Below are 13,218 nucleotides of genomic sequence, written 5' to 3'. Positions count from 1 at the left end.
AAAGAGCATTGAAACCTCAGGTCACATCGTAGTCTTTTATGGGCAGTCATCTTTAAATGGCTAATTTTGACAGAAGAGTTACATCATTTGTGAACGAGTACAAATTGTTAATATGAAGTAGCTTTAGGGATTACCTTCACCTCGCAGGGAAAACAAAAATATAGTTATGCTGTACTTCTTCTTCTCTAGCACTACAAGCTGGATTAGTCAATTCTGCATAAAGAAAAGAGGTCTGCATGGGATTTGAACCTCGGTCGTGCTGTGTGAAGATAACGTGCCACTTTCATCCCGTGTACTAAAAGAGGTTAGAAAAAGGCATTCTTTTAATAGCGATTTATTTATTAGTATCGAACCGTAAGAACAATTGTAGATTTGTTACAATTTCTCTATCAATATGCCTACCCATAGCAAAAGCCTAACTATATCGCTGTAAATGTTATCAGTTTACCTATCGCACAAAATCAATGTCCAGTGTTTTACTCTCTCGCTAACTCTTAATCACCCACCCCACATCCACAGTATTTGTGTATTTTAACTGCATAACCGATTGTATAATGTAACCATAATTGAACCCAAACCTTACAGAACGAATAATATCCTTCCTAAAACAATCCAAAAGGACAATCATAACAGTGGTGGAAAAATCAATAACAAAAAAAAGTTCCGCACCATCATAAAACAATTTTTCTAACATTGAGTTTATAATAAAGAAGAAAAAAAGAACAGCACAATATCATATGCCTATATACTATGTAGTCAAGCACAATAATAACACATTACATAAAATTGCACTTATTCTTCGGCGAGCGTTTAGCAGATGGTGTTGAGAGACATCGATAAATTAACAACGTGCCACTTGGGCCTTGTAGGGTCAAATAAGAGAGACTGCAAAACTGTACGACTTGACTTTACTGCATAATTTCCACGTCTAATCGAAGCTTCCGTATCGTTTCCGTTCGCTCTTCGTTTAGATGTAATGGAATGTTCCTCCTTTCATCTTTTCCATCAAACACGCTGTACGCTTTGTACATGCTTGTCGCTTTAAATTGTTCCATCCATCCGTATTAAGCGTGCGTGTGATTGCGTGCCTGAATGTGGGAATTTGGTGTTGCGAAAAATGAAACATCAAACGTTATTGGCTAATCTGCTATGATGACTTCGCGCGTACGAGAGTCGTCTTACTTGCTGTAGATGCACTGGGTAATTGGGACTGCTACTTCCTAAGCGAATAAAACCGCTGCAATGCGTGGCTGCTACTGAACGTTATTACCACTATTCACAACTCCATGTTTGTTCTATTGTTCCAGCAATATCCTTACGTTTCGCACGTTTTCAGGCATTCTTTCTCTGCACCCAGCTGCCAGTTATTCGATTGATTACCAGCGGCCACAGTATGACGAATGCCAACAGTCCGGGCGATATTTCGGCAAAAGGCCACCAAGCAGGACGCGCCGACCGCGCAGAGGCGGCGCGCATTTTGACGACCTGCTGCTGTTGCTGTTCTCGCAGTTCAGCCATCGATTGCTCAATCACGCTAACCCGATTGTTTACTTGCTGCACGCTAATGTTTAACCGTTCGATCGTTCGGGTAATCTGAGCGGCCACATCGTTTCGCAGAAAGCCGGCACCTTCCGAGCCGTGTAGGAACGTTCCCGCACCGTTAACCATCGGCCTTCCTGCCCCATTGGACAAACCATTCTGATAGTAGTGAGCATGATTGACGGCCTCGATTGGACGGAAAACGGTGGTGGTAGTGGTTTCGCTTTCGAAGTCATCATCGTACGTATCGATGTACTCGTCGTCGCTTAGCTCGGACGGTCCCGAGCTAGCGCCGTTGCTCACCGTCGACGAAACAACGCCATTCGATTGATGATGACCGGCATGATAGCCGTTCTGAGTGTATCCGTTGATCGCCATCGGTTTATGCACGTGCCCATTCACCATCGGCGCGGCCTGAGAGGACATCAGCGGCGGCGGCGAAGGTGTGACCGGCGAGAGTCGATTGGGACTCGCTTCCCGCGATGCAAACGGTGAGTTTGGACGGGAGCGAACTTTTTTAATTGCTTCCGGCGCAACCATTTCCAAATCCTGGATGCTCACATTGTCCAGATCGCTCATGTTGTATTCCATGAAGTTGGCCACATTGTCGGTGTAGGACATCGTTTCAACAATCTGGAGATGGAAAATAATGGAGCATTGCGCATTAGATGCAAGCCTTTTCGTAAAGCCTCGCTTCCGACTTACCTTTTTCAACTCGTCTACATATTTCTGCATAGCCACTTCCTTGTCCATGTCACCTAACCGATTCCAAGCGTCCCATTTGGCACTGTTGATGGATCAATAAGAATGGAGCCAATGAAGCCAGGAATGCACGCGACTTGAGGAATACAAACAAGCGTTTACTCACCGATTAATAACATCCCAGAAGGCCGGTTTACGCTCATCACACTTGCCTTTCGTGGCCTGCTTGTAGTATGAATAAAACCGTAGCAGCATATCATTGCTTGGTTGATACGGTCCTGGTAGAAAAACGAGAGACATAAAACCACAAGTGTTAAATCTGTAAAATGGACTCAACCCAAGAAAAATTAGGTGATTTCCCATAACTCATACAAAGATACTCCTAATAAATTTACTTCAACTGTGTAACTCCTTGTTACATCAATTAGTGGACGTTAGAATGCGCTATTAGCAATACGGCCAGGCCGTTCTTCATGAATAAAAAAAAAAAAAAAGAATGCGCTATGATTCGCGTTTTTATTGCCCTACTCCAAGGGTTTCCAAACTTCCGCTAAAAATTTAAAATATACCTACATTCAGAAAATTAGAGTAGAAATTTAACAACGCACGGAGACTAAAACCGTAAAGCAAAAAAAATAAAAAGAACAGTAGTTTAGCATATCTGCTACACATCTAACTAACAATCGGTCGCACCATTAGCTTAGTTAAGTTCGATTAGTTAAGTCAATGTTTATTGGCTGCTCCCCTAACTCAAGTAAAGGCCTTCAATTATCTACTATTCAGAGAGGACGATTCGCTTCTGGAATAGTTTCAGTAGGTCAAAACTTCCTCGCCCGAAAAGCAATACAGTATCACCGCCCTAGTATATCGAACCAAGCCTGTTGGGTCCGAAAGAAAACGCGTGATTGGCGAGTTATCAGGTAAAGTGATATCCAATCAGCGATCATCATTACCATGGTAATTAACAATGTCGACACTAAAATCGTAGACTTTACGAAATGCTGTTGGCACGGAGCAACAAAACAGGTCAAGGATATATGAAGAATCTGCAAAAACTAAACCATTGAACCTACACAAAACAATTTCATTCTTTTGACCATTTGATCTATTTGGCAAGCATTTTTTCCATTTGTATTTACTGTTAGTATTAATGTACTCATGATTATCCGCCCGACAGACAAAGAAAAATATCTTGTAAGTCGAGCAATCGTTCGTATTTGAAGTGAGCGGAATTGTTTGCCGTACAGTATAATTTCCAAACAAATTAATGACCGTAAAAAGCTCATTTAAAAAAATGGCTATACGGAAACTTTTTACTCTATTCTTTAACTTTGATATCGGCTCGTAACTATGATATCGGAGTCATTGTGACCCTTCTACACAAGACCCCGCTCTGAACAAGACATAAGACGAACGAGAATTTCCATAGCTACAACCATCGGGGACTTGGATCTGAAGATAGTTTAGGGTCAAAATTCCAATAAAAAAAGCTGGGCTACCTACCCGCAGAGTTTAGGATAGTTTTAACCTCAACTAAAAACCCTGGGACCTAGCGACAGCAAATGATGTACCGTGGCTCTGTAGCCAGGCCAAATAGGCTAGTGTAAATCAAATTTTTCCTGCACCAAAAATGTCAACAAAAAATCATAAAAGACCATGGTAACCAAAATTCATTTATTGCACGCATTTATAGTGCGGGTTTTCAAAAACCAAACACAAAACAAAAATTAATTGTATGGCCTTGTCTCTCTGTACGGTTCAAGTTTGGTGCAAGCAAGCAAGCAAACAAACCAAGACATTTTGAGCTACATTACCACTCTTGCGTCGGATGGATGGTTCTCCGCTTTGCTACGACCTGCCATGGGTGTCTCAAAAACCGTTTTATAGACCGCTGAATAGGACGTTCGCTGCAACCTGCAAGTCATTTATTTTGCGCCACTTAATTACTCGAGCCACCCATGAAGGTTAACCCACTGGAGCTATGCGCCGGCCTTTTGTGTTACTTTTTGCTTGAGTATTTGTTTGCTCCGTCAAGCACACGAAGGGGTAAGTGCTACGTGCGGACGCTCGGAAGAAAGTCCAACGTTTGTACAAACTTCAAATGCGACGCCTTTGCGATTCATTTGCAAATTTACACGCTAATTTATGGATCCAAGCAGTATATCCTTCCAAGGTTTGCTGCTCGATCTCAAATTAAAGCAAGTGGCGCTCTTGTTGCCCAAATATTCATCAACATTTAACAATGCATTCACCACCATAACAATAAATATATTTTCAATTTAAATGTAGTAAAACCCGCCCCTTATCTACTTTCAAGCGTAATCTTATCAATATGTCCATTAATACAGCAACACAAACAATATGTGTGTGCGATAAGATACCATACTTTTGGACGATTCATCGTTCGGGAGGATTAGTATGCTTACCATTCTTTGGCAGTCCCCTGATCACGTTAACCGCTGCATTAAACCGTTGCTCAATCGACATTTTGCGATCGGATATGGGCGTGCTACTACTGCATCTGCGAATCCTGCCTCAACCCAATACAGGTATTATGCCAGCTCGTCGAATACGTCTGGTCGTCGTAGGACGCGTATCTCACAGGGCGATACTTCGAGGTATCGTAGAGGTTCCGCCACTAGCCCACTACTTATTATCGTAGTCGTTACGCAATCCGGGTCAAATTAATAGCTCCGAACGCGTTCGGATTTACGTGATTCCGTGTGGAAGTCCGATGCGATCACTTTCCTTCGTTACGCAGTCATCAGCGACTATCGAGTCGTCGTCGTTTCACTAGTGTGCGTCGTAACATCGATGCACTACTTGGTGTTGCTATGCATGCTGCTGGTGGGCATATTTTATGATTTTCGTCAGGAGTTTCGTAATTTGTTGAAGATATTTCTGTTCAACCAAACCACAATGCGTCCAGCACAATGTGTCTTCTAATCAATTACGCACAAAATGCGATATTCCTATCTGACATTCGATTACTGTCCTACGTTGTTTACACACGGGTGCACACACGGTAAAACTCAACAGTACGCAAAGGGCACAACACTACGGTTCCGACCTAGCCAGCCTGATTTCCAGCTTTATGTGTGCAGCTTCACCCAACTACTACTGCTCATCATCCCTTCCTTTGTCACTCAGCTTCAGCTTCGATTCGCGTTCGCCTATTCCTGCCAGCGCCAAGATTCCCTCTGCTCTCTGCTATACAAACAACTCTAGGAGGGAGTGTACAAAAAGGCGATGCCACGGAGCGTGAGATTTTCCACCGTAAACTTTCCAAATTCAGTTGCGGTATCGGACTGCAATGCCTTCGCAGACGGGTTTTTTACTCTAGCCACAAGTCTAATTGCACTTTGTCCCCCTCGTCACAACATTCGATGACAATTTTCCCGAACGTGTCCAACTACGTTCAATACGCGGTGGCACAAAACAGGCTATATCACTTTAAACCCTGAGCCGATATTTTCGAGCACGGACCGCTACGGTACGGTTTACAGAACGAACGAAACAAGACACTCAAATACACAGTCAATGCAGCATTATTGCTAATTTGCACCGGTCCTCTCGATAAAACGATGATCACAACAGAAAAGTAACACTTGTTTTGCTTCAGCTGGCCTGCTGGCTACAGTGCACAGTGAAACAAAAGTAAGGAAAGGCAGTGTTCGCTGACAGCTGCTGGTGTACGAAGTTGTTTGGGCCATTTGGGTCTGGATCGTCAACGTCAAGGCATTGTGACCCAAAACCATTTTCAAACCGAAACGATTGCCGTTATGTGCATCTCTTTGTAAATACAATTTTTTATCCTAACGATGTATTATTTAACATACTTTGAACTTACAAGAAATAAAGTCTAGTCATTGTATTACACATACACATTATTTATTTGAATTCCCTTCGTTCTGCATACTCTGTACCATCCTCTTATCCCATCATCTGCTGCTCATCGACCGAACTCTTTGGAGTCGGAAAATAAACGTTTCCGTGTACGTGTTCCTTAATGTACTCTCCACCACACTCATCGTACGTTGAGCGTGTAATAAGCGATTGACGAAATGTTTCCGTCAGACAAAATTTGCTCGCCCCATTCCACGCATCCAGCACCGGATCGCGAGCGAGTTCGATCTCGAATCGAGCCCCGAAGGGTAACATTTCTCTCATTTCCCGCGCAAGACGCTCCTTCAGCCCACGGATCTTTGCACATCCTCCGGTAAGGAAGATGTTTTCCACCAAACAACTTCGCTGGTGGTCCGGAAACAGCTTTAGTACAAAATCGATCGTTTCTGCTAGTCCAGCTTCGTAGCTGCCGATAATGCTCGGTTGGAACAGAATTTCCGGCGCACGGATACGTTCCACGCCCACGTGTAGCTGGTACAGTTCGGCCGCACTACCAGCCATCGTCAGTAGCGGATCCTCGTACGTTGCATCGTACTGCTTAAGAATGATTTCACACTCTAGCATGCGCTCGTTTTCGTTCTCATTGTCACTGTCCTCCTCGCGGCTAATCTGCTTATACACGTCCCAATCTTCGTCCCGCATTCCAAAGTCGTCGCTTCCTTTCTCCTTTCGCGCCAAGTGCGAGATGATGCGCATACGTTCCTGGGCAGCTGCAGTTCGTCGCTTGGCAAGGTCCTGCTTTCGTTGTCTGCGCGCTTGCCGCTTTTCTATAATGGCGTCCCGTTTGCGACGTGTTTCTTCCACCCATTCGGCCACGGTCATGTTTGGCGGCGGCTGTAACAATTTGTCCGTGTCGGGCTGTATTTGCTGTGAGCTAGTAGCTGCAGGAGCATTCATTTTTTGTCGAGTTTTATCGACCCGCGCGTTAACCGTGCTTATCATTCGCTTCAGCTCACCTACATCTTTGAGACTGTGTTCGGCCAACGCTTCGCGTACGTCATCTCCATCCTCGGCCGATTCCTCCAGCTGTTGTAGCTGTATGAGCAATTCCTCGTCCTGTGCTAAACGTTCTTCGCGGCGTCTAGCATTGATTTCGACCAAGCGTCTCGACAGCTCCTTCTTCTTTTCAAACTTTTGCTCGGTCGTAAGGACTGGCGTGGCCGCGGTCTGGTTGAAAGGCAGTTGGATTTTCTTCACGTTTTGATCATAATACTCAAGAGAGGCCCACTTTTGTAGCGCTTCTATATAATCGTACGCAAACTCTCCGTACTTGTGTAGCAAAACCTCCGAACGGCTCAACGTGATGGCGTTAAGATGGAACGTGTACTTAAGCTGCAAGCAACGATGCAGAAAGGCGATCATGTTTGAGCCTCCGATGTTTATGCGCCGCACGTTCTCCACGACAATGCGGCCATTCATCACCGGTATCACATGCGTCGTATGGTATCCGGTAGCAATGATGAGCCCATTTTTCGCTCTCTGATTCGAGTAGTAGCTAAACAAGCTGTCCACACCGTACGACAGCCCCGGTATGTCGTAGCATTCGAAGAGCAGCTCCGACATTAAACTGCGGCAGTAGTTCGGATTGAACAAGCATTCCGTTATCATCACTTTGTGAGGTACTCCATTCTCCGAGCTTATGCCCAGCTTCCCGAAAATGTAATCGAAAATTTGTTCCTGCACATTGTAGTGCGTTACGACATTGCGATCGAACTGGGTACGCAACTGCATGCGCATCGCCTCTATGTTCACTATATCGTTACCGATTTGGGTCACTGGCACGGTGGCAACATCGAGATCCTTTTTCGTGCGATCCTTCCTTGGTTTGGCAAGGATGTTTCGAAAGATCAGTGCCGGCTTCTCCTTCAGCATCCATCCGACACGGCAGTTGAACGACCCGTTGTCAATCACGATCACCCCCTCTCGACCGACGGAAGGGTCCGGGTACGGCTGCACGACGTCCGGGATAATTTTCAGGTCCTCAATGGCAGAGATTTCCATCGTACAGCGGCTTAGAAGAATCTTTACTACACCACAGCGGACCGCGGCGATTTGTCTAGCAACAAAACGAAGCGGCGCTGTTTGTTTGTTTATGTTTCGGTTTGACGTTTCATGCTGTCAATCATATGTGCAAATTCACGAAAACATTGCACGATTTTTCGTCATTTATGCTAAAATAATGCATTTGCAAACGTTGCAATCCAAATTATGTTAGCTTAATTAGTGATGCATTTATTGTTATAACAAAAACTGAGAATGGCTTCTTTGAATGTCAGCATTAGCGGACCTTGGCAGGCAGCCACGATTCGATTTGACAGCGGTAAACCAATTCCCATGCGCAATCACGAACGCACACACATTCAGACGCCTGCCCGCATACACACCATTGCACCCGTATCAATTTCTATCGGTCGAGAGTTGAAGTTTACAATATTGTGCTGACGAAGTCTATCACCACAGAACAACAGTAGGGAAAGATAGTATAGAAAAAATAGTGGTTTCCCAAGTCGCACTCAGCGAAACCCACCCCCCAGTTGCTTGAGCCTCTTGATGGAACGCGTAGCGGTGTGAAGCCAAATTAGTCGTTACTTTCAGTTGTTGATCATTTTTGTTGGCAATCGAAGCGCGTACCCCGGTAATGCGTACCGTTGCACTGCACTGCACTGCACTGCACTGATTCATCAAATTAGTTGCATTAGTAAGTACTCCGTTCGGTTTTCGCCTCCACGGATTAGAGTTTCAGTTCCCCTCGGCAGGACTTCCCTAAAGCAGGAGAAAACGGTACAGATCGTAGTGTACAGTGAGCGTAGCGAATTAGCAAGATGATGGTAAGTATGGCCGTGCCGTGCTGGCACCGCAGTATGGTGGTCATTCCTTTATGCATTATGGAACGCGCAGTGATAAGAACGCTGTGTGTGTCCGTGTGTGCACATATGTGGGCGGTTTTGTGACTCTGCTTATTATGATCATGCTGCTTGTCGCAGGACGGAATCGAAGAAAACGGATCGTCACCGCAAGTGACGAGCCCGAACGTCGTCACCAACGCACCACCGGAAACCATTGCAAGCTCTCGACAGGGATCCATAGAGGGTGGTGGATCAACTACCACATCATCTACCGCCCTGCCGGAAAATTCGCTTCTGGTGAGTCATTCCACTTTCTTTCTTTGTTCGCGATCGAGCACTATTATAAATAACTATCACTAATGGTTACGCTGCCTAACGGTTCCCCTAGGTCGACATTTCCGATGCATTGAGCGAGAAGGAACGAGTGAAATTTACCGTCCACACACGCACCAACCTGCCCGGGTTCGAAAAGCCGGACTTTCTGGTGGTCCGACAGCACGAAGAGTTCGTCTGGCTGCACGATCGCTTCGAGGAGAACGAGGAATACGCGGGCTACATCATACCGCCCTGTCCACCGCGGCCCGATTTCGATGCATCGCGCGAAAAGCTACAGCGGCTGGGCGAAGGCGAGGGAAACATGACCAAGGAAGAGTTCAAAAAGATGAAGCAGGAGCTGGAAGCGGAATATTTGGCCACCTTCAAAAAGACTGTCGCGATGCATGAAGTCTTCCTGACGCGCCTCGCCTCCCATCCCGTGTTTCGGGAAGACTCGCACCTGAAGGTGTTCCTGGTGTACGATCAGGATCTGTGCGCGAAGATGAAGAAAAAGATCGACATCTTCGGTGGGTTGGTAAAGAGCATCGGGAAAACTACCGACGAAATCTACCTCGGCACCATGGTGAAGGACGTGAACGATTTCTTTGAGCACGAGCTGCAATTTTTGGGCGAGTACCATGCACACCTGAAGGAGGCCGCCATACGGACGGAGAAGATGACCAACAAACACAAGGATGTGGCCGATTCGCATGTGCGCATTTCGTCGCAACTGCTGGCCCTGTCGACCGCTGAACATCATGGCTCGATGGAAAAGTTTCTAGCAAAAACATCTGACATTTTCGAGAAAATTAGGGTAAATATTCGCGTCGCGTGCATTCCCAACGAGATCTGATCGACGTACGTTTGTGTTTATTTTTTCTTCTGCTTTTGCTTTTGCTAGAACATGGAAGGACGTGTCGCAAGCGATCAAGACCTTAAGCTTGGCGATACGCTACGATACTATCAGCGAGATAGCAATGCCGCCAAGGCATTACTCATCCGTCGCTTACGCTGCTTGGCGGCGTACGAGGCGGCCAACCGGAACTTGGAAAAGGCACGGGCCAAAAACAAGGACGTACACGCGGTAAGCGTTTCTTAAGCAGCTAATGGCGCATTCAACATGAAACTGGACTTTGAATGACAAACGACGCTAATGCAGACTTGACGATGCCGTTGCTCACATGATTTCCACACTCACTTCGGCTATTCCTTTCCTATTCCTCCATGGTCACATTACCTTGTTCTAGATTTAGAAGCAATAATTCCTAAGAAGTTTTGCAAAACGTTCTTGGTGGTACCTTTTTATTGATTAAGCATACTGTGCTTGTGTTTTCCATAATTGAATCTGGTATCGTTTCATACCGGTTTCAATCATATGCGAATCAATCTTGCACTCTATGCTGTATCTTTCCATGATCTGAGTTGTAAAAATCCTCTTCATAACATGACTCATAACATTCCCTCCCAAGCGATCTTGGGTTTAGGAGTCTCGATTTAAGTTAGGCGAGGAAACGCTTCCACGATCCACGCTTCGCTTCCAACACATCAACCTGAAAGCTCTGGTTCGGTATGATCCTTTTCTTTAGCTCCCATCCGTTTTAAGAGCTACTCTCCTGTCTATTCCTCCTCTTTACTTCTAATATCCCAATTAGAATCAATCCGCGAATACCTCTACAACTGAACCACATAAGTCCTGATGAAGCCGAAGGTTTGTGGATAGTTATGAACGCTGACTCTTCGTTATCATCACTCTGCAGTCTTTTGGCAGATATAAGACAAATGGATAACGATTTTAAGATGACTACTAAGACACACTGGCGTTCACACCATTTTCTTTCTCTCTGTCTCTCTCTCTCTCTCTGGCATCGATGCCCCCGGTGTCGACCAATTATTTTATCAATAATATACTGTTTCTCACGCCTTCCTTTTCTATCTTTCGCCCCAACGTGTTTGTCTACGCTTCTTTCTCTTTTTATGCTTTCTTCCACGATGGCCGGCTTTAGCCGCTGGAAGTGCAGGAGGTGGGAATATGGTTTTAAATTCTTACAAAATCATGCATGCTTACTGCGTGAATGTTTTGAACAGGCAGTGTGTAGGTGAATGCAACGACTGATCGCTTAATTTTCTCATCCCCAGGCGGAAACTGCACAGACGCAGGCGTGTGAAAAGTTTGAATCCATGTCGGCACGCGGCAAGGAGGAGCTGGTCAGCTTTAGGTTGCGCCGTGTGGCTGCTTTTAAGAAAAGGTAAGCTGCTTGCACTTACCAGCTTGTGAGCTGGTTTACGATCGAATTTATGAGCTGGTTTTGTTTTCCTCCCTGTTTTAGTTTGACCGATCTGGCAGAACTGGAAATAAAGCACGCCAAAGGACAGTACGAATTTTTACGCCAGTCTTTACTCGCCTTACAAGAGTTGGTTTAAGTTGGTGGGGTTCCGGCCACATAGATCAACTAATAAAACCGTCTCCGTAGCCGTCTGTCTGTCTGTCTGTGTGGAACAATATAAGCTTCTATTTGCCTCCCCTCCACGGTCATTGGACAAAGTTCCGCCGGCGAGAAGAAGAAACAGAACGAAATAGAAGGATCTATATGAGCAAAAGTGATTCGCAAGCATATGAACTGATCATCTCGAACCATTGTAATGAAAGAGCGTCGTTAAGAAAAAGCGAAGCATCTTAATTCCCGGTTCCACCCTCTCCAGTGGATACTGCAACTAGTATTCTCCCATACATCAAACGCATAACCCGGTTTTAGGCGAAGAAGTAGAACTAAACACATTGTTGAAAGCATTGTCGCTCTATTACTACATTCTATTGTTGGTTGTTTAGATTAGGAGACCGCGAAGGTTTTTGCGAGCGTTCTGTTGAAGCAGAGTTTGTTCATTTCCCTTTCCCTTTTCTTTTATTCATCCATCTTGTTTCATCAAATATTAAATATTTGACCTTTATATTATATTACTTTGTTATTAGCGTATGGGTTATAGCGCTCGAATCGAATGAAATCATCGTGAATTATATTATACATGTATTGCACTACATTAGCCTTCCTGCATCAATAATATTCAAGATTTGGTTCAGCATTAAAATAGAAAAAAAAACAAACAAAATCACGTACGAAAGCTCTCGTATGTTTGTAGGGTGTAAGAATGTAAGCAAAGGAACATATTATATGAGGAACACGGAAGGGTGTTTTTAGTCCAGTTTTTTTGTGGCGCAAAGAATAGTTAGGGGAAAGTCGCATGCGTTCATCGAAAGCGGCAACAACTAGCCTCCCCCCCCCCAAACTGTGTGCTGCGTGACAAGTAGAACAATCTATTGGCATTTTATTTTTTCTACTATACTCTTTATACACACTTGCGATTGTTCTGTTCTTTCTCCGCGTTTCCCGCCCATTCGCCGATCGATGTCAACAGGCGATGAATCAACAGGCGATGAATCACGTACGGCGTACGACGCGCATTTCGAGGCCTGCGCATGTTTCTGTATAGGAGAAAGCGTACCAGTCGAACACAGCAGCAATTTGTATGAAATATTTGGATGAAATAAACAACAATCGACCACAGAGACAAGCGTTTTGGCAGACATGAGTTTCATCTACAGGTGTAATGTTGTAATACAGCCCTCCAAGAAGTACCGGAGGGCAAACAGCTCTTTTATCGTTTGAACCATGTTTAAGATATTTAACAAAAATCCGCTTCATCCTATTTGTAAATTGTCCACTTAATCTTGCACAGCAGAAAAGGCTCCGCTCCGGCTCCGGAATGGGACCGCTCGGGGCCTCATCGACGAAGGAAGTTCTTTTGGTCCTACTCACAAACGAGTCATTATTATAGGGAAGCCCTCAACTGCCCTTCCGCTCGGTGCCTCCAAAGACCTTGGTCCGCCACTGGTTTGGTTCGGGGCCACCAATGC

The 13,218-nt window shown here is 45.0% G+C and overlaps 3 protein-coding genes across 5 annotated transcripts; 1 reads left to right on the top strand and 2 right to left on the bottom strand.

Moving 5' to 3' along the window:
• Positions 1-318: 318 nt before the first annotated feature.
• On the bottom strand, positions 319-5,909 carry LOC118503276 (acyl-CoA-binding domain-containing protein 5). Of its 2 annotated transcripts, XR_004905168.1 has the most exons (5): positions 4,668-5,909; positions 2,408-2,519; positions 2,245-2,326; positions 1,183-2,172; positions 319-1,088 (listed from the first exon to the last, which is right to left on the bottom strand). XR_004905168.1 is itself a non-coding variant. In XM_036036354.1 (4 exons), the coding sequence occupies exons 1-4, from the start codon at positions 4,726-4,728 to the stop codon at positions 1,333-1,335; spliced, it is 1,095 nt and encodes a 364-aa protein (XP_035892247.1). In that variant the 5' UTR covers positions 4,729-5,909; the 3' UTR covers positions 319-1,332. The 2 variants fall into 2 exon arrangements, 1 of the variants encoding a protein (XP_035892247.1); XM_036036354.1 differs by having other exon boundaries at positions 319-2,172.
• Positions 5,910-6,109: 200 nt separating this feature from the next.
• LOC118503273 (actin-related protein 5) lies at positions 6,110-8,268 on the bottom strand. Its single transcript, XM_036036346.1, has one exon. It carries the CDS (start codon positions 8,146-8,148, stop codon positions 6,175-6,177), a length of 1,974 nt encoding a protein of 657 aa, XP_035892239.1. The 5' UTR covers positions 8,149-8,268; the 3' UTR covers positions 6,110-6,174.
• A 237-nt stretch (positions 8,269-8,505) lies between these two features.
• Positions 8,506-12,872, top strand: LOC118503274 (sorting nexin-6). Of its 2 annotated transcripts, XM_036036347.1 has the most exons (8): positions 8,506-8,845; positions 8,904-8,975; positions 9,132-9,290; positions 9,382-10,122; positions 10,210-10,392; positions 11,312-11,329; positions 11,445-11,554; positions 11,636-12,872. In XM_036036347.1, the coding sequence occupies exons 2-8, from the start codon at positions 8,970-8,972 to the stop codon at positions 11,727-11,729; spliced, it is 1,311 nt and encodes a 436-aa protein (XP_035892240.1). In that variant the 5' UTR covers positions 8,506-8,845; positions 8,904-8,969; the 3' UTR covers positions 11,730-12,872. The 2 variants fall into 2 exon arrangements, with proteins under 2 accessions (XP_035892240.1, XP_035892241.1); XM_036036348.1 differs by lacking the exon at positions 11,312-11,329 and having other exon boundaries at positions 8,508-8,845.
• The last annotated feature ends 346 nt before the right edge of the window (positions 12,873-13,218 follow it).

This window comes from Anopheles stephensi, chromosome 2 (assembly GCF_013141755.1).
Source record: "Anopheles stephensi strain Indian chromosome 2, UCI_ANSTEP_V1.0, whole genome shotgun sequence".
NCBI lineage: Eukaryota > Metazoa > Arthropoda > Insecta > Diptera > Culicidae > Anopheles > Anopheles stephensi.
Note: the sequence above shows the minus strand (reverse complement) of the source record. Positions and strands in the feature narration are given on the sequence as shown.

What these genes read in the sequence shown, in the direction of transcription:
- LOC118503276 (XM_036036354.1), bottom strand. Translation starts at nt 4,728, where the DNA reads ATGTCGATTGAGCAACGGTTTAATGCAGCGGTTAACGTGATCAGGGGA. An exon ending in CAGGGGACTGCCAAAGAATG is followed by an intron (nt 2,520 to 4,667) that starts GTAAGCATACTA and finishes TTTTTCTACCAG; the next exon opens with GACCGTATCAACCAAGCAAT. An exon ending in TTCTGGGATGTTATTAATCG is followed by an intron (nt 2,327 to 2,407) that starts GTGAGTAAACGC and finishes ATCCATCAACAG; the next exon opens with TGCCAAATGGGACGCTTGGA.
- LOC118503273 (XM_036036346.1), bottom strand. Translation starts at nt 8,148, where the DNA reads ATGGAAATCTCTGCCATTGAGGACCTGAAAATTATCCCGGACGTCGTG.
- LOC118503274 (XM_036036347.1), top strand. An exon ending in ACATTTTCGAGAAAATTAGG is followed by an intron (nt 10,123 to 10,209) that starts GTAAATATTCGC and finishes TGCTTTTGCTAG; the next exon opens with AACATGGAAGGACGTGTCGC. An exon ending in GTGGCTGCTTTTAAGAAAAG is followed by an intron (nt 11,555 to 11,635) that starts GTAAGCTGCTTG and finishes TCCCTGTTTTAG; the next exon opens with TTTGACCGATCTGGCAGAAC.